The sequence below is a fragment of the Heloderma suspectum genome, chromosome 1, assembly GCF_057233095.1.
Source record: "Heloderma suspectum isolate Gila_16-S chromosome 1, 16-S_ref, whole genome shotgun sequence".
In the NCBI taxonomy this organism is placed as follows: Eukaryota; Metazoa; Chordata; class Lepidosauria; order Squamata; family Helodermatidae; genus Heloderma; species Heloderma suspectum.
The window spans coordinates 413815419-413834981 of record NC_139458.1 but is presented as its reverse complement, the minus strand read 5'-3'; the positions used below and the strand labels follow the sequence as shown (position 1 = coordinate 413834981).

Here is a 19563-nt window from a genome sequence, read left to right as displayed (position 1 = left end):
TAGGGGGAATTCAGTTGGTTTGGCATCTTTTCAGTTCCCCTTCTCCACCTTGAACTCTGAGCCAGTCTGACAGGCTCCTTATTTGCTGCTGCTTGAATTATTCATCTCTCCGGGGCTGGAAAATGCTGCGTGTGAATAGTTCTGTTCATTTTTCCTCCTTGCATCCTCCTGCACAGCCCTGTATGGTCATGCCGATGGGGGCCAGCCAGTCACCCTTTACTCCTCCTTTCCTTAGGGCCTCATCAGCAGTGCAAAATGGGCTCTTGGTGTTGAACATGCTGATCAACAATCACAAGGGCCTGGCAGAGCAGCTGGGAAACTGTGACCTCCACTCAGTCCTGCAGAGCTGCTGTCGAGCAGGCCAGAGCTCCAATGAGATGTTGGCTCGGATCGTGCTCAACCGTTTGGCTGAGCATAAGTTGCCACTGGGCCAAGAGAATGCAGGTATGGATTGCTCCGAGCTCACCGATCCTGATCCTTAGCCCCTCTGCATTTTAGTATCAAGGTGTGCTCACGCGCTACATTTCTGTCAAACTCTGCTGTGTGATACTGGAAAACATGTGCATGGGATGTCTTTGGCTCCTTTGCTGGCAAATTCATCATGGTCTACTACTCATAACCTTGGAGAAGATTGGCCAGGTGTGCTTTGCTCCCTACAGCACTGAATATTTGCGCCTCTCATCCATAACCCTCCTCTGCTGGTGATGTGTGTCTCCTTTCTCTCCTTATGACGGGTGGAGAACCTTTTTCAGCCTGATGGCTGAATTCCATTTCAGAGAAGATTCCGGGGGCTACATTCCAGTGGTGGGCGGGGCCAAAGGCAAAATGGGTGGAAGCAAAGACACACAGGGCCAAAATACCAAAAATACCAGCATATTGTAGCTTAAAGACTGCCAGTAACTAAGCCTTAGGAGAGACGTTTCAGCCTTTTAGAATGGGGGGAAAAACTGCAGAAAAGCCAGGAAACCACCAAACAATTAGGAGAAAGGGGGTGGGGCAGGGGGAGGGCATGGCCATCTGGGACACCCCAGAGGGCTGAATTTGGACCTCTGGCCTGAGGTTCTGCACCCCTGCTTTAAGACCTTGAGAAGCGAGAGATAAACGTGTCCCTGCAATCCTTCCAGTGGCTTTCTCATCGTGCTCAGTGGGGCATGATCACCAGCTAAGGTTTTCTCTTGGCTCATTTAAGGGAATGTGCCTTCAACTGAGAAGGATCCTCTCCTTCCTTCTTCTTTCCCCCCAGAGTCTGAGGCCTTGTTTGAGCTCAAGGACATGGATGTGCCCACACTGCTAAGGAACCTCCACGAGACCAGTTTCTCAAAGGAGGTGGTGCTAGCACTGGAGCGCTGCCTGTGTGATGAAGCTGTCTGCCCTGAGGGAAATGGCACCGAGCTCTTGCCAGACCGTGAGCACTTCTTGCTGCTGATGAAAACCCTAGAGCAGCTGGGAGCCGAGAAGACTGTGCAGATGGGCATGCTGAGGTGGAGTGAAAGGGACAGAAGCATGGCTGTGTCTGGGCTGGAGGCACAGAACGATGGGGAGCTCCTGCATTTTGTTGTCACGGGGCGGCAGGGTGGGGTGGGGAAGGATGCTTTAGATCAGGGTCTAGGCATACGGGATGAAGGGAAAGCAAATGTGTATTGAGTGGTTTTTCACGGTGGGGCACCTTGCTCTTCTGGAGGGTCAAGGGATACCTGGCATCAGAACTCGAGGGGTGAGGAATTTACCACGTGGTAATATAATTGGATTATAATTGGAATTTACCAGGTGGTAATATAATTGGATTATATTACCAGGTGGTAATATAATCCAGCAATTCATGGAACGAGAATTGCCAGATGTACAAGCTGGGTTTAGAAAAGGCAGAGGAACTAGAGACCAAATTGCCAATATTCGCTGGATAATGGAGAAAGCCAGGGAGTTTCAGAAAAACATCCATTTCTGTTTTATTGACTATTCTGATCTGATTGATCAGATTAGGTGTGTTACTCTGCACACTGTGGATACAGTTAGTGAGCAAGAGGCGGCCTGTGGCAAACCGGTTTTGTGGGATCGGTTCCAGCTTCTTCCTCCTGATGAAGTGGACAAGGTGCTTTCATCTGTAAGGCCGACCACCTGCTTACTTGATCCTTGCCCATCTTGGCTCATTATGAGCTGCAGAGAGAGACTGGGTGAAGGGATCAGGGCGGTGGTGAACGCCTCCCTTGAGGAGGGAGTGATGCCAACAGCCCTCAAGGAGGCAGTGATAAGACCACTCTTAAAGAAGCCCTCCTTGGATCCTCAAGTTCTGAACAACTTTCGCCCAGTCTCAAATCTGCCATTTTTGGGCAAGGTGATTGAGCGGGTGGTGACGGTGCAGTTGAAGGCACACTTGGAAGAAACTGATTATCTATACCCATTTCAGTCGGGCTTCAGGCCTGGGCATGGGACAGAAATGGCCTTGGTCGCCTTGGTGGATGATATGAGGAGGGCTCTGGATAGGGGTGAATGCTCCTTCCTTGTTCTCCTCGACCTCTAAGCGGCTTTTGATACCGTTGACCACGGTATCCTCCTGGACCGCCTGGAGGGGATGGGCATTGGAGACACTGTATTGCGGTGGTTCCGGTCCTTCCTCTCCGGCAGGTACCAGAGGGTAGCACTGGGAGAGGAGGTTTCGGACCCGTGGCCACTTACTTGTGGGGTGCCACAGGGTTCCATCCTCTCCCCGATGCTATTTAACATCTATGTGAAGCCACTGGGGGCTATCATCAGGAGGTTTGGGGTGCAGTGTCATCAATATGCGGATGACACGCAGCACTACCTCTCATTCAAATCTTCACCAAGGTTGGCCGTAGAATCCCTGTCCAAATGTCTGGAGACGGTGAGTGGCTGGATGGGGAGGAATAAGCTGAAGCTGAACCCTGACAAGACCGAGGTACTTTTGGTGGGAGACAAGAGGAGGCTGGGGGATGTTGACCTGGTGTTGAATGGGGTACGGCTACCCTTGAGAGACCAGGTCCGCAGCCTGGGGGTCATTTTGGACTCCCAGCTGTCCATGGAGGCTCAGGTGTCAGCTGTGAGCCGGACAGCGCTGTATCAACTCCATCTGATACGGCGGCTGCGCCCCTTCCTTCCCGACCATCTGCTCCCATCGGTAGTACATGCCCTGGTCTCCTCTCGTTTAGACTGCTGTAATGCGCTCTACGTGGGGTTACCCTTGAAGACGGTTCGGAAGCTGCAGCTGGTACAGAACGCGGCAGCTCACCTGATTAAAGGCAGCCACCGGCGAGATCACATCACTCCAGTGCTGAAGGAGTTGCAGTGGTTACCAGTTGTTTTCCGGGCCAAATTCAAGGTGTTGGTTTTGACCTTTAAAACCCTATATGGTTCCGGCCCAGCCTATCTTAAGGAGCGCCTCCAGCAACACCAGACAGGCCGCTTAACAAGATCAGCCTCAGATGGCCTTCTCTCTGTCCCATCAGCCAGGACAGCTAGACTGGTGGGGACGAGGGAGAGGGCCTTCTCTGTGGTGGCCCCCACTCTGTGGAACTCCCTCCCTAGGGAACTCCGTCATGCCCCCTCTTTAATGAGCTTCCGTCGTGCATTAAAAACGTGGTTGTTCAGGCAGGCATTTGGGGTGGGTTAGGGTATTTTAAAAAAAAAATTATGGTAAAATTTTATTGTTTTAAATTGTTTTATGGGGGTTGTACATCGCCCAGAGTGGCTGGGTGACCAGTCAGATGGGCGATTAATAAATTTAATAAATAAATAAATAAATAAATATTCTAAAGCCTTTGACTGTGTGGATCATCACAAATTGTGGCAAGTTCTTGGTGGTATGGGGATACCAAGTCATTTGTCTGCCTCCTGAGGAATCTGTATAATGACCAAGTAGCAACGGTAAGAACAGACCATGGAACAACGGACTGGTTTAAGATTGGGAAAGGAGTACGGCAGGGTTGTATACTCTCACCCTACCTATTCAACCTGTACGCAGAACACATCATGCAACGTGCTGGGCTTGATGAAGCCAAGGCTGAAGTTAAAATCGCTGGAAGAAACATTAACAATCTCAGATATGCAGATGATACCACTTTGATGGCTGAAAGCAAGGAGGAGCTGAGGAACCTCATGATGAAGGTGAAAGAAGAAAGTGCAAAAGCTGGGTTGCAGTTAAACCTCAAAAAAACCAAGATTATGGCAACCAGCTTGTTTGATAACTGGCAAAAAGAGGGAGAAAACGTGGAGGCAGTGACAGACTTTGTCTTTCTAGGCGCAAAGATTACTGCAGACGCTGACTGCAGCCAGGAAATCAGAAGACGTTTACCTCTTAGGAGGAGAGCAATGGCAAATCTTGATAAAATAGTTAACAGCAGAGACATCACACTGACAGCAAAGGTCCGCATCGTTAAAGCAGTGGTATTCCCCGTAGTAACCCATGGCTGCGAGAGCTGGACCATAAGGAAGGCTGAGCGAAGGAAGATAGATGCTTTTGAACTGTAGTGCTGGAGGAAAATTCTGAGAGTGCCTTGGACTGCGAGAAGATCAAACCAGTCCATCCTCCAGGAAATAAAGCCAGACTGCTCACTTGAGGGAATGATCTTAAAGGCAAAACTGAAGTACTTTGGCCACATAATGAGAAGACAAGATACCCTGGAGAAGATGCTGATGTTAGGGAAAGTGGAAGGCAAAAGGAAGAGGGGCTGACCAAGGGCAAGATGGATGGATGTTATTCTGGAGGTGACGGACTCGACTGTGGGGGAGCTGGGGGTGGCGACGGCCGACAGGAAGCTCTGGCGTGGGCTGGTCCATGAAGTCACAAAGAGTCGGAAGCGACTGACCGAATAAACAACAACAACAATATAATTGGCTAGGCTTCCTGCAGCACCACAAGCCTGGCTTAGGGCATAGAAATGGGAGGTTGTGAGACCTGGGTAGACTTTAGCTCTGGTAGGCACAGTGCAATTCAGGGTATGGTATCATCCCCTTGTAGAAGTGGACTTGTGGATATTCTTGAAGCTTTGAATAGGGGCTGGCAATATATTTTCGACCCCACACTTGAGAGGTTCTCCAAGGGAAACAGTGAAGAGAGGCTACCTGTAGTCCTTCAGATTGCATATGAAGGAACTGAAGCAGAGCACATATGTTGAGAGGCAGTGTGTATGATCAAAATCATAAGGAAGAACACTTGGTGCATTGCTGTAGTTGTCATCAAATGGGGATCCTTAAACAAATCTCATATTTATGGGAAGGTACTTTCTGGGTGGTATTTTTCTTGTGAGGTTGTGGGGAGGAGTTGGGTTTGTAGTGAACGTGACTTGCGGAGGAGTCTCAATCCTGAAAAGTTCCTGAGCATCTTAAAAGTAAAAAAAAGGATTGTCCTGTTTTAGAAAGAGGGACATAATAAGCAATGGAATGGGTACTTGAGCCCTGGGAATGACCCTATTATATTTGGGTTGGAGTCCAGGCAGAACTGAACTTTGTTCTCCTAACCTTCTTCTCTTTGTCTCAGGATTTTGAATAAGTTTTTGGACAGTTCCCAAGAGGATATGCTGCCCTGGCACGAATGCATTGAGCCCTGTCTGTCCTCTATGAGTGCCCACAGCAATGAACGGGAGGTGAGGGACTAATTAGAACATGGCTTGAAAGACTGAAAGCAAGAGGGGCTGGTGAAAATCATTTGGCGACCATCTAAGATGAGACATACTAGTGAGCATGTTTATCAAGTTGTAGATTCCTAACCAAATGTAGTTGGTGAAAATCACTTTTGGTCCCTGCTAGCACCTCAGATTTCAGACTTAGCAATGTGTTGGGGAAGTCCACAGCTGCAGTTCTGCAGCCAGTAGAACTGAGTCACCAGTGCTGGGTGTCTATGGACATGCACACAAATGTGCATATAAATAAATCAACCAGTCCGGTTACAAAAGACTTGTCAACAGTAATTAGTTTAGTTTAGTCTTGTAAATAATCACCCTCCTGATCACTTCAGACAAGCAGACGGGAGTTTTTAAAAAACTGGGCTTCCTTTGCCTTTAGTCATCAAGTCACTGACAAGTATGTGTGGCCAGCATGGACTGTTTTTTTTAAAGTATATTCTGTGGCTTTTAGCTTTTGTGGACTTCTGTGTAAGGCTGCTTTAGACATGTATCCTTTAGCGTGCCCTACCAGATTAAAAGAATAAAGAAACTGACCTGGTGTGCATGATCATGGCGGCTGAAACAAACAACGGTGCATGCTGGTCGGATTTCTCTGATTACCCACATTGGTGCAGCTTGCCGTGTTGTCTGAACCCAGGCGGCATGGCTTCTTTGGGGTGGGCAATAACCCTCAAATAATGCATGGGTTGTTGGGTTATTTGAGGGTTGCTGCCCACCCGAGAAAGCCATGGCACCTGGGTTCGGGCAACACAGAAAGCTGGGCTGGTGTGGTTAATTAGAGAAATTTGGCTGGCAAGCACAGTGGCTGCAACAAGCCATGGTGGCTTCTTTCAGCTCCTGTGATCATGTGAACTGGGGCACTGAGTTAGATGAAAACAGATAGTAGTTTGGGAAGTGCACTGTGTGTCTTTAACATGCAAATGGCAGCTTCCTTTAAAAAGCAGAATGTTGACCAAAAGACTGCACATACCTGTTGGAACAAAACTACAAGGCAACCCCCACACAGAAGATTCTGGGGAGGTTATAATCCATTCTCATTCTCACCTTGGAACAGAGATGCAAAGGAAGGCTGTGATTTGCCCAAAGCCATCCAGAGTGTAAAGAAGCTAGATGGAGAACCCATCCCCCTGTGTGCTACCAGCGAAGCATTGCTCTCATTTTGTCTGCAGGTTGTACAGGAGTTCATCCGTTTCCTGCATCGTCTAGCCACCACCAACAAAGACTGTGCTGTTGTGATGTGTCGGGTGGGCACAAAGGAGGCTCTGACTAAAGCTATGGACAAGCACAACTCCAATCTGCTGCTAGTGACGGAGCTACGTGACCTTGTGACCGACTGTGAGAAATATGCCAGCCTTTATAAGAAGATGACGACCAGCATTCTGGCTGGTTGCATCCAGGTGACTGATACCCTTTGCATGGGTTGGGATGGCTGCCACATAACAGGCCAGGCAATGAGTATCAACACCTGGTCAGCTGTATCTGGAATAAACCAGAGCAGGTCAAGCTGCCGACGGGCCAGCATTGCAGAAGCCGTGCTCTTTTGCGGTTGTGGAATTCTGATCTCTCTGTTGAGCGGTTTGGCCTGCACAAAGATGCCTGGTAGAGTGTGCAGTCTTAATAGTTTGGGTTACTGGAGTTGGTGGGGTCCAGTGATTTGGGGTTTTCTGGAAAATTTTGAATTGGAAAACTTTCTGGGAAATTTTTCTTTGCAAATTAGGTTAAACCCACATCACTGGACCCGACCATCTCTAGTAAACCAAACTGTCATGAGAGCACAATCTGCCAGGCATTTTCGTGTAGGTGTACTGAAAAATTTCCGATGCAAATGACTCTATGGTAATTAGCATTACATTTGCAAATTGGCATAGGGTCAATTGCATCAGAAAACGTTCAGTTTGCACGCTTAATGTGATTTAAATGTTATATTATGTAGTTATTTTTATTGGGATACTTGCAAAAATTTAAAGACTAGCATGTGCTTCCCTTACATTGTTTAAATGTAAAAAAGGAAACAAAAGGTGCTGGAAAACGTTGACAAGCTAATTCAGCCTTCCCCAGTCTGGGGCCCTCCACATATGTTGGACTACAACTCCCAGCATTCTTAAGTCAGCATATCTGGCTGGGATGATGGGAGTTGTGGTCCAACACATCTGGAGGGCACCAGGTTGGGAAAGGCTGCACTAATTAATTTGAGCAACCCAAAGAACTGTGCATGATATGCTGACAACCACTCGTCTGTTTCAACAGAGTTCAATTCTTCCTTTCAGGTGTTTGGGGCAGCTTCAGTTTCATTGTCACTACATATTAATTCCATTTCCCTCTGAGACATATATGTGTTTCAGTGACATACGTATTCTCTTACATAATTGTTAATGACAATCACCCGATTAAATATTAATTACGACTTTAAGTTGCCAGGTATTACAGTATTGTGTCTGCAGTTAGCATCCATTCATTGTTACTAATGAACTTAAGAAATGGAAACATTTCCATGGGCGGGGGGAGAACTGGAAAGTTTTCTGTGGAAAATTTTCTGCCTCACATCACTAGTGGGGTCAAGAGCAAATTGACTGTCTCACTCTAATCATGTCTTGAGTTCTATTAATGCCTTTGTTTGGTCCGTTACTTACCTCGTTCCTAAAGATGGTTCTGGGCCAGATAGAGGAACACAGGCGCAGCCACCAGCCTATCAACATCCCCTTTTTTGATGTGTTCCTGCGCAACCTTTGCCAGGGTGAGTTACTCATGCCTTTGGGAAAGGAATCTGAGAGGTGGGGAACTCATCTCTCAAACCTGCTTGTGTAAGGCCTGATCTTCTCCAACTCCAGGTTGATTTATTTTGTGGCCTAGGTTCCAATGTGGAGGTGAAGGAAGACAAGTGTTGGGAGAGGGTGGAAGTCTCCTCCAACCCCCACCGAGCCAGCAAGCTGACAGACAAGAATCCAAAGACATATTGGGAGTCCAATGGCAGCACAGGCTCCCACTACATCAATGTCTACATGCACCGTGGAGTGGTAGTCAGGTGAGTCCCAGTTAGAGATGTGAAATCCTGGGGAAAAACTGGAAAAATTCAGAAAAAAATGTGTGTTCCGTTTTTTTCTGAGAACTGTTTTTGTTTTTTCCCCCCAAAATTGAACAGCTTTGGATTATGAAATATTTTCTTTTACAATTTGAGACAAAGTATTATATATATTGTTACCCAGCCTTTCCACACCCCAAACTGATTTCTAAAAACTATGTAGTAAGAACACTTTTATAGAAAGACTAGAGATGTAAAATGTCTGGAAAAAAATGAAGCCATGGGGAAAAAGTTATTTATCTCTGTAAGATTCCCAGCATAGTTAGTTCTTTCATTCCTTATTAAAATTATTGATTTAAAGTATATTTTACTGATAAGACGTTTATGCTCAGTTTCCCAACATGTGAGTAGAGTCACCGTTGTGTATTCTTGACAGTAAATGTGCATTCTTGACAGCTTGGGTTTTGTTCTATAGAGTCCTGTGTTTCTGATGCTGTATCAGTCATTTAATGTAGTTCTAATCTCTTCAGCAAAAGGAGAAGCGGGACAGCAGAGGATGAATATGGACTTGAGCACGGTCCGGGAGAGAGCGCAGGACAGGAAGGCCTGGCGTGCTATGGTCCATGGGGTCACGAAGAGTTGGACACGACTGAACAACAATCTCTTCAGACAATAATTACAAATTTACTGAGTTTACTTTTAAAAGTTTTAAAATATACTGATAATTTTATGAGCAAACGAAGTTATACATAAAATAACCTTAGGAAAAGAAAGGCAGCTTTACGTTCCTAGAGCAGCCCTCCCTAAACTGGTGGCCTCCAGATGCTTTGGACTACAGTGCCCAGCATTCCTGATCATTGACCAGGCTGCCTTAGACTGATGGGAGCTGAAGTCTAAAATATCTGGAGCCTTCTCCAGGTTGGGGAAGGCTGTCTTAAAGCAACAAAGTGACTTTAGATCTGCAAAGAGCATTAAAAAAATAAGTATTGCTTATTTTTCCATTTTTCCTAAATTTCTGATTTCCTCGCTCCCCAAAAGGAAAAAAAAACAAAACACATTTTTTCCATGGCCTCAAAATTTCCAGAAATTTTACATCTCTGGTCCTAGTAGGGAATCTTATTCAGAAATCTCTCTGGACCAGTGGGCATGGGGCTTTCCAAGGTAACAGAAAAGGGGTGGGCTTGAGTGATGGTAGTGGTGGCATTCACAGAGTTAAGGGCAAGCTCAGCTCTCAGTTGGCCCCTTGTTTTAGTTGTGCTCTGAGTGATTCTTTGGGGATGGGGACAGATGTGAAAATTGTGACTGTTTATTGTACTGAGGTAAAATGCTTGTGCCTATCAAAGAAGGTGGCCTCTCCTGCTTTGTTGAGGTTGCTGGGATTCTGTCAAAGCTTAGCTTGCATACCAAAGGCCTGTTTCTCTCCTGCTACAGGCAGATGACTTTGCTAGTGGCAAGTGAGGATTCCAGCTACATGCCAGCTCGGATTGTCGTCATGGGAGGAGAGAACACATCCAGCATCACTACAGAGCTCAATACTGTGAGTGTTGCAGTCTTTCTCTAAAGTTGACATACTCTTTTCTGGCCATCAACTTCAGGATTGAAGGCTTTACACTTGAAGGTTCTCTACCATGTTGCTGAGATTCAGGCCCAAATCATAGATCTTTTGTGTTGAACTGCCCAACCCTGGATTGATTTCCTAATGATCTCCTTATAAATGCCTCCTTAAAAGTGGGCCGTGTTCCAGCTTCTCTAAAGGAGCCCATAGTAAGACCGTCATTGAAAAACCCTTCATTGGCTCCCACTATCCTTGATAATTATTGGCTAGTCTCTAAACTCTCCTTTTTGGGTGAATGCTTGGAGCAATTGGTGGCATCAGAACACCAGGTTTTCTTGAATGAAATAGATTATCTAGATCCTTTTCAGACTGGGTTCAGGCCTGATCTTGGGATGAATACAGTCTTGGTGTATTACCTACACTAGGAGCTAGACAGGAAGAGTTGGATCTGCTGGCCTCTCCAGCAGCATTTGATACCATCTATCATGGTATCCTTCTGAGTTGCTTGGCTTGGCCGGTATGGGTCTTGGAGGCACCATGTAGCAGTGGATTGATCCAGGTGGTCTTGGGGTGTGTGTGTGTGTGTGTGTGTGTGTGTGTGTGTAATGCTGCTCATTCCCTTGGCCTTTGTCCCATGGGGTTCCTCAAGTCTCTGCCCCCTATGCCTTTTAACATCTATATGAAACTGGCTATGGTTGCATTCAGAAGTAACAGGGGAAATCATACTGTCTAAAAGGCTCATAGCTTCTGGGGAAAGGGAGATTCTTAGTTTCCTGATGGTGCAGAAAAGCTGGATGATGTCTCTCCATCTCCAAAAGACTCAAAATCAAGTGAAAGAATGCTGCTTTTGTGCTTTGTGCTAGACCAGCTTTCCCTTCTAATTACCTGAATTCTTCCTTTCCACTTTTATTATATGGAGCTGCTTCTCCCTCCTGCCCTGCTCACCAAAATCTGCTTATGTGCCACTCCTAAAATGTGAGCTGCATTACCTTACAGTCCCTACAGTTGTAGTGAGAAGAGCTCTGGTTTTTTACATCTGTACATAGTATTTGCACAAAAAAGTGCTCGTTTCATTAGTGGTCTCTTTCAGCAAGAGATGGAGGATTGTTTACTGAATTAGCAATTCCGTGTCTTGTTGAGACTTCGGCTCGTTTCCTAACAGGTGAATGTCCTACCTTCAGCAAGCAGAGTGGTTCTTCTGGAGAACATGATCCGCTTCTGGCCCATCATACAGATCAAAATCAAGCGTTGTCAGCAGGTAGGGGTGTACACTGAACCCTGCAGCCAAACAAACAGAAAGGAGCTTTGCTAAGCCTGCCTGTACGCCTTTCTGCATGAACAGTTTCTGCACATTTGTTTTATTCCAAGTGCACCATCCGTTCCTACAGCTGACTTCAAATTAGTAGTGATGTTTTCAGGAGTATGGCATTTTTCAAACAGTTGCTGTGAAGTATTATATTTTATACTTGGGAAAATGTAATATACTTTCTCACAGATAATGGATTCGTTGCCACAGTAATGATAGCATGGAGTATAGTTGCATGAGTACCAGTGGAGATGTACAGGGTATAGTTTGTGGTATGATGAGTGACAAATGTACAGCTCAGTCCTTTCCAGCTCAGTCACATTTCATCAGTCGCTGAAGCAATTAATTTTTTTACTTTTGTTTTTATGTGTGTAAATGTTGAAGCTTAGGCGCTCCCCTACTGTGTAACTCATACATAGGAGTACATACATAGATAAGATAATCAGCGGTTTTCTTACAAAAGAGTGTAATACACACACCGCACTTCTGTTTTAAGTGGCTGGACTTTATTGATCTCCCTTGCTATAACATGAATTGCAGAACTATCACACAATGGTGAAAATGTGGTTGGGTCATACTCTTGAATGATCGTGTGGAAAGGCCCTTGGAAAGAATACAAATATTAGGCAGGAGGTTATTTGTCTATTGGGAGAGCACCGCCTCATTGCAGAGGCCTGTGTCATTCACAGGGTGGCATCGACACGCGAGTGCGTGGCATCGAGGTGCTGGGCCCCAAGCCCACTTTCTGGCCCATCTTCAAAGAGCAGCTCTGCCGGCGCACGTTCCTCTTCTACACCACCAAGGCACACACCTGGTGCCAGGAAATCTCCGACGATCGGGCACAGCTGCTGCAGCTCTTCAGCAGGTCCGGCCCACCCCCTGTCCTGTCCCCGGGGCGCTTTTGGGGAGGGCTTGGACGGGAGGAGCCTCGCCCAGGGCAGGGAGGGGCCTCGCCCAGAGCTTGTTCCCAGGGTACAAGCCGAGGCCGGCAGGGAGGCTCCCTGTTGTGGAGGGAGGGCCAAGATTCCCAGCCCCCACCCACTTCTCCTAAGAGAGGCACCCCCCCCCCAGGTTCATCTGTCTCCTGCACATTGTCCCGGCCCGCACGCTCCGCAGGCATGACTCGACCGGTCTGCCCGTACCCTTTGGGGCTACCCAGGCTGTGTGCAGGTCAGTAGCTCACGCCTCCGCCGTTGCAGGTTGAACCGGGCATTGCGCCACGAGCAGGTGTTTGCCGACCGCTTCCTGCCCGACGACGAGGCCGCCCAGGCCTTGGGCAAGACCTGCTGGGAGGCGCTGATCACCCCCTTGGTGCAGAGCATCACCTCTCCAGGTAGGGACCTCTGTCCTGCCAGGGCCCTGGGGTCCCGCCCGGCCATCCCGCCCGCTCCCCAGCAGCCTCCTCAACCCCTTCTTCTGCCTGGCCTTCCAGATCCCAGTGGCATCAGCCCCCTGTCGTGGCTCCTGAGCCAGTATCTGGAGAATCTGGAGGCAGCCCGGAGCGCCAGGAGCCGGGCCGCTGTCTTCAACTCCCGTGTCCGGCGCCTGAGCCACCTGCTGGTCCACGTGGACTCGAGCAGCCCAGAGCCTGAGGAGCTGAAGCCCCCCGCCAAGTCCGGTGAGTGCCTTCCATGGGGCAAAGGGGCAGGCCCTCCTTCCCAAGCCAAGGGCAGGAGGAGGCCTTTGCGGGGGGCCGTGGGCCGTCTGGGCGGAGCCAGAGCCCCTGCCCTCTCGAGGCCGGGCGGACTGTCCCTCTGGGGAAGGGCGGCCGGGCGGGTGGCCTGCGGGTCTTGCTGGGGTGGGGAGGGCAACCGACCGGTCAGCTGGAGGCCGGTGCGGGGGACTCCGATGCCGCCTCTAGTGCCGTGTGACCCTCGCTTTGCAGACGGGAAGAACGGAAAGAACAAGGAACCGAGCGCGGGCACCGCCAAGGCCGCCACGAGGAAGCCCAGCAGCGCCACGGGCATCACGCAGTGCTGGGAAGGCGTGGTCCAGCAGCAGGTAGGGGCGGCAGGGAGACGAGGCCAGCAGCAGGGTGGAGGAGTGCAGAGGAGCTCTCGCCCAGCAACGCAAGCCTTCTGTGGCCAGGAGGGGCGGCTGCAGGGGGCGTCTCTCCCAGCAGCCCGCCAGCTGTCCTGCTGCGTGGTTCATGCCTTCGGGGGGCGGGGGGGATGCTGCTGCTGCATATTCTTTTGCTGCCCAGCTGCCAAGGAGTCCTTGGGAGCCACCCCAGGCAGCTGCCTCCTCTCCAGCCAGGCCGTTGATCCATCTAGCCCAGTACCGTCGGCGCTGACTGGCCGTGGTTCCCCAGGATTCCAGGCAGGGGTTTCCCAGCCCTCCCTGGAGAGGCCCGGGATGGAGCCTTCTGCCAGCCAAGCAGGTGCTCTGCCACCGAGCCGCGGCCCCGCAGGAGCCCCGAGGCTGCAAGGAAGGGCTGGTGGCGGGATCGGGCTCTTGCGGGGGTCCTGGCTCTAAGCCAGGTGATGCGGGGGGGGGGGGGGGCTCTGATTTCTGAGCGAAGAGCCTAGCATGCACAGGCTCTCCCGGCTGCTTGCAAGGCCAAGAGGGTGAGACAGCACACTAAGCCAGGACATTGGAAGCAACCCCAGAGCGACAGCCAGCAGCCGTGAGACCTGTCTCGCAACCAGAGACCAGCCTTTGTGAGGCGCCGCGAAAGCCTCTCCTCGGGAGGAGGAGCTCCTGGAATTCCCCGCAGCTAACGGGGTGTGGGCATGTGCCTCTGTCGCCCGGCCCAGGTGAAGCGCTTCCTGGAGTCCTCGTGGCAGGCCCCGGACTTCGTGGAGCGCTACTGCAGCACCTACCTGCGCCTCCGCACGGCCATGGAGGAGCTCTTTGGCCAGCAGATCTCCTTCATGCTGGCCCTGTGCCACGGCTTCTCCGGGGGGCTGCTGCAGCTCTCCTTCCTGACGGCCATGCACGTGAGTGAGGGGAGGGGCGGGCGTCGGCCCAGATCCTAGGCCGGGAGGAATGGCGCTGGCCCGGACCCTGACCCATCAGCCCGCTCGCTGTCTCAGGCGTTCCTTAGCCCCTGGCCTCGCCACGGTGGCCCCAAAGATGCCACGCGTGGCTTTGTCCCGTGGTCCTGGGCTGCATCTCGATGCCAGCACAGAGCCCTTCACAGCCTCCCCACTCTGGGCTGCGCATGTGGGTTCTGCCCCAGAGAAGCCAGCCCTGCTCCTTCCTTACTGGAGGCTTGGAGGGAGGCCTTCCTTCCCTCTCCGGGAGCGTCTCCTCCTCCCTGGCTCATCCGGCACCTCCCGCGCTGTGGCTTCCAGGTGAGCGAGCAGTTTGCCCGCTACATCGATCTGTGGATCCAAGAGAGCTGGGCAGATTCGGGCAACGTGGAGACCCTGCAGCGCCTGCAGCAGAGCCTGGAGCCCGTCCTCTTCCTGGCAGGCCTGGAGCTGGCCAACACCTTTGAGCACTTCTACCGGTGAGGCCCGGGGTGTGCAGGACCGGGGGGCGGGAGGAGGAGGGTTGCTCCTTCAGCCGGGCAAGAGGCCAGCCTCTGGTGGGATGTGTTTGGGCGGCCGGCGAACCGCATTCCTGACGCCCCGCCACGGGCGCCGTTGTCCCCGAGGATGCAAGCCCAGCCCCTCGGTTTCTCTCGGGGGTGGGGGTGGAAGCAGTCCAAGCTCCTGGGTGTGGGCCAGGCAGGCCTTGATCTCCTGCAGGGACCGTGGGCGGGGGGAGGAAGGCGCCTGGCGCCTGATCTCCTGGCCGCCTCGCCTCTCCAGGTACTACCTGGGGGACCGGCTCCTGTCCCAGGGCAAGACGTGGCTGGAGAGCGCCGTGGTGGAGCACATCGGGCTGTGCTTCCCCAACCGGTTCCCGCAGCAGATGCTGAAGAACCTGAGTGACCTGGAGCAGCAGCAGCAGCAGTTCCACCTCTTCCAGCTGCAGCAGCTCGATAAGCACCTGCTCGAGCTCGATCAGCATGGGAAGCAGGAGGAGGAGGAGGGAGAGGTGAGCGGGGGGCTCGCCAGGGCCACGCCTCCCCTGCGAGAGCCCAGGAGGCCCCTGCAGCCGAGGCCTCTGCCCGCACGGGTCTCCTCCTTCCCCGGCGAGGCTGCCGGGGGCCTCGAAGCCGCAGGCCTGACGCGGGTCTGTTTCTCCCCCAGGGGGTGGAAGAGGAGCCATGCTGTCCCGAGGAGGAGGCAGAGGTGAAGGTGCTGGCCTTGTCCCCGCGCTGCTGGACCGTCTCTCCGCTCTGCTACCTGGAGGAGCCTGCCAGGTTTTTCCCGCCATCCCTCAGTCAGCACCTGGGCAGGTTTGCGGACTTCTACACCCAGAGTGAGTGTCGGGCTGTCCTTGAGCCCACGCCGGGTGGCGGGACGGTCCCTCCAGGCCCCAGGGCCTCCCTCGGGCTTAGCTGGGGGCCAGCAAGTCAGCACCACACCACCCAGAGCCTCTAAGCCCAGGGAGGGTCCACAGACTGGAGCCGAGGAGCATCGAACTTTCTGCAGAGACATGATGCAATAGTTCCAGGAGAGCTGTGCGTCTTTGGGCAGAACCTTGGTGGTTCGCTGCCTTTGGAAGAGCTGGCGAACTGTGGGAGTTGAGGGACCCTCTAGGCCGTTGAAGAGTGAGCCTCACACTTTGTCAGGGCAGCTCCAGCCCCATAATTTTGATACCCTGTCCCTGAGAAGGGAGAAGGCAGCCTTGCTAAGGGGTTGCGAATTAGCCCAGCCCCCTTCGACCTCTCTCTCCCCGCTCTGTGTGTGTGTGTGTGTGTGTGTGCGCGCGCGCGCGGAGAGAGAGAGGAGGGGGTCACTCTCTTCTGTGATAGCTGCTGCCCTCTTACAAGGAAAGGATCTTATGCTGCCTAGAGTCAAGGGCCCAGGGATCTCCTTTGGCAGTCTTACCCCTGCATTTCCCCGTGACCATCCCCTTCATCTCTCACAGGTCAGAGCCGCTTTGGACAGGAGCACACGAAGCCACGGCGTTTGCAGTGGACGTGGTTGGGCCACGCCGAGCTCAAGTACCAGGGCTGCATCCTGCACGTGTCCACCCTGCAGATGTACATCCTTCTGTGCTTCAACAGCACTGAGGTCCTGACAGCCTTGATTCTCACTTGCCCGGGCAGCCTGGCTCCCCGTGGCTCGTGGGATGGGGTAGCTTCCCTTGTAACAGTCACCCCCTGCATTTTGCACGACAGGGTCGAAAGTCCTGCAAGATGGAAACTGCTCTGTGCAGCTCCCAAGGATCAGTTGTGTGCTGGGTGCCGCCCTTGTGGAACGGGCTCTGGATGTGCTCTGGTGGAGGCAGTGCCTGTATTATGCGGATACATTCAGTTTGCCCGTTGCCATAAAGTTACGAAGTTTTGCCCATGGCTAGAGTGGGGGTGGTGGGAAGTACAGGTGGGTGTTGGATCAGCAATTTCTGTTCGCCAGCCTGTATTCAGCCGGGTAGCTTGCCTGAATCTCCTGAGATTTGGACTGTGGATGGCCTCTGGATCCCGTTGTCTGGTATTTTTCAGACACAGGCGTTTGCTGCCCCCAAATCTCAAGAGTACGTGAGAGCCCAGGCTGACCAGTTCTGAGGCAGCCAGGATTCCTCAATCTTCTGCAACACGAGAAGCGTGGTATCAGCTGCAGTTTGAAGCTCAAAGACATTGCTTCCTACTTAGTGGCCATAAATACCCCGTGCTCCTCTGTGACTCCCTTTCTCTCTGGGTCCTCAATTTGCTTCCCCCCCCCTCTGTTGGTCCTAGGAGGTTTCTGTGGAGATGCTGTTGCAAGCCACGGGTCTCTCCCCTGTCCTCCTGAGTCATGCATTGAAACCTCTGACGAAAGAGAATGGGATCCTGGCCCAGAGTCAGAGTAAGTACGGCGGGACTTCCAGTTAGGGGACCTTGACCCAGCGCGGTGGGTGGGATTTCTGCTACTTCCGCTACTTCCATGGAGCACTTGCTGTGCCAGGTCTGCCGGCTTTGGGTGGCGAAGTTGAAGAGACCTTTCCCAGCCAGGCATCGCAGAGGGCAGCTTGTGCTGTGAGTTCAGGAAGGCTGAGATGCCTTCGCTGCGCTGAAGCTACATATCCTTTGGCTCTAGGTGTCGTGAGGCTGAATGAGGCGACGCCGTCCCAGGTGTCTGGCCAGCGCCAGTGGCTGTTGCCCAAGCAGACGTACCTGAATGTGGAAGAGAATGAGGGCAGCGCTCTGGAGAGGAAGAGGAACATCATCTGCTGCCTCCTGATCCAGATCCTGAAAGAGGAGAAGGAGATACACATTGACAACTTGGTGTTCAGGGTAAGGCGTGCAGGGATCTGGCCTTGCAGCTCCGTCCAGCTGGTAGCCAGAGCAGGGACTAATTCACTCTGCCTCCCCCAGGTGATTGATGCCTGCCAGAAATGGGAGTCTGGCTCAGCTCTGAAGTTCTTGAGCTTTTGTTGTAGCAGCACTGATGTCCTGTCCTGCATCTTGCATCTGCTGAGCCAGAGCTACATCCGGCGTCAGGAAGACAGCCCACAACTCCTGGAGTACATCTCTGCAGAGCCCAGCACACCTCACCGGGGGCAAGCACAGCTCATCTTTCAGAGCACAGGTTGCCAGAAGAAAAAGGCCCCTTTGGGGACAGATACAGGCAACGAATTCCCCCCTTTCAGGTATTTTTTTTAACATACTATGTACAATAGCAGGAACAGGACCCTGTCTGCATGCTGTTGATAAGGCCTTTCTTGTTGCCAGGTTGGACGCCTTTGGCCTTGGCACAGAACAGGTGCTGATGGAGACGGTGCTGCTGCCCATGGGACGCACAATGAACCAAGAAGAGGTTGGGTTGCTGATGACTCAGACAGTGCAGAGGGTCTCGGATACTCTAAGCATGACTGCAGATATAGCACAGCACCTGCTGATACACTGTAAATGGAATGTGGATGTTCTGATTCAGCGCTATACGGAGGATCCAGAGCTGCTACTGTTTTCATCAGGGCTGCAAGTGCGAAACCCCCAGCCACCCTCGAGCCCTGTCACCCACTGCCCAGTGTGTGTGAATCAGCTGAGTCAAGCAGACAATCCACCTGTTCTCTGCTGCATGCACTACTGCTGTAAGGTGAGGGTTGGCTCGGTTTACTATCCTAGTGGCAGGTACTCAGGCAGGGAGAAAGGATCCCCACACACACACACACACTTTCAGTCTTTCACATCCTTTCAGCACTTTGCATGGGGAGTATGTTAGAGGAGATGAGGTGTACTTCACACCTGCTTTTTCCTTGAACTGCACACAGTCTTGTATTCATTTAACCCTGTGTCTGCTCAGTTTGCTTTGAAGTTCAAACTATTGCATTTCTATTCAAATCCATGACAGAATATTGTCTCCTTTTGGAATGGGTGTCCATCCTTACCCTCAAATTACTTGTACGTTTTGGCAAATGATTTTCTCCCTTGTGGGCAGCCAGGAGTTTTGGCCGCCTGTGGTGTACTTAATACTGTGTACATCTCTAGATCTAACTATCCCATATTTTCTTCCCCCTCAATTGTTCTTTCAACTAGTCCTGCTGGAATGAATACTTGACAACTCGAATTGAACAAAACCTGATTCTGAACTGCACGTGTCCCATCTCTGATTGCCCTGCACAGCCCACTACTGATTTTATCCGCTCTATCATTTCCTCCAAGGAGGTCATTGCCAAGGTAGGCATAGTACTTCTAATGGGGATTATGGGAGTTGCACTCAAACACATCTGGAGGGCACCAGGTTGAGGAAGGCTGTTCTAATGCACAGACTTGATTCATTGAAAGACTGACTGGACACCCTATGTGAGAGCTTCAAGGTGACCATGAAGACCCAGCCTTGTCTTTATGAGAGAACATCTGTTTTGTCCTGTAGCTTGGGATCTGCCATAATAGGTCATGCCATTAAATCTATTTATGCCATGTATGCCAAACCTCCCATTAATCATAAGACTTCCCAGCTGTCTCATCTCCATGATAACTTGCATGAGGCGTTTGGAGCAATTGTCTTTCCTGGCACTTCATCTCCACTTGTTAGATGCTGTGTTCAGGACTCCTTGGGATGATCTGATG

General features: G+C 51.4%; 1 protein-coding gene across 5 annotated transcripts in view; it reads left to right on the top strand.

Moving 5' to 3' along the window:
• The window catches only part of LOC146360172 (cullin-9-like), a 97689-nt gene that overhangs the window by 55806 nt on the left and 22320 nt on the right, over window positions 1-19563 (top strand). For all 5 annotated transcript variants that reach the window (XM_084829029.1, XM_084829028.1, XM_084829027.1 and 2 more), the window contains exons 11-32: window positions 236-444; window positions 1244-1481; window positions 5492-5597; window positions 6806-7033; window positions 8280-8370; window positions 8487-8658; window positions 10087-10192; window positions 11373-11468; window positions 12206-12381; window positions 12716-12849; window positions 12949-13134; window positions 13402-13517; window positions 14273-14455; window positions 14813-14970; window positions 15275-15503; window positions 15659-15830; window positions 16443-16588; window positions 17251-17359; window positions 17591-17787; window positions 17869-18143; window positions 18226-18589; window positions 19030-19170. In XM_084829029.1, the coding sequence (XP_084685155.1) occupies window positions 236-444; window positions 1244-1481; window positions 5492-5597; window positions 6806-7033; window positions 8280-8370; window positions 8487-8658; window positions 10087-10192; window positions 11373-11468; window positions 12206-12381; window positions 12716-12849; window positions 12949-13134; window positions 13402-13517; window positions 14273-14455; window positions 14813-14970; window positions 15275-15503; window positions 15659-15830; window positions 16443-16588; window positions 17251-17359; window positions 17591-17787; window positions 17869-18143; window positions 18226-18589; window positions 19030-19170 (3832 nt within the window). The remainder of the gene's footprint in view (window positions 1-235; window positions 445-1243; window positions 1482-5491; window positions 5598-6805; window positions 7034-8279; window positions 8371-8486; window positions 8659-10086; window positions 10193-11372; window positions 11469-12205; window positions 12382-12715; window positions 12850-12948; window positions 13135-13401; window positions 13518-14272; window positions 14456-14812; window positions 14971-15274; window positions 15504-15658; window positions 15831-16442; window positions 16589-17250; window positions 17360-17590; window positions 17788-17868; window positions 18144-18225; window positions 18590-19029; window positions 19171-19563) is intronic.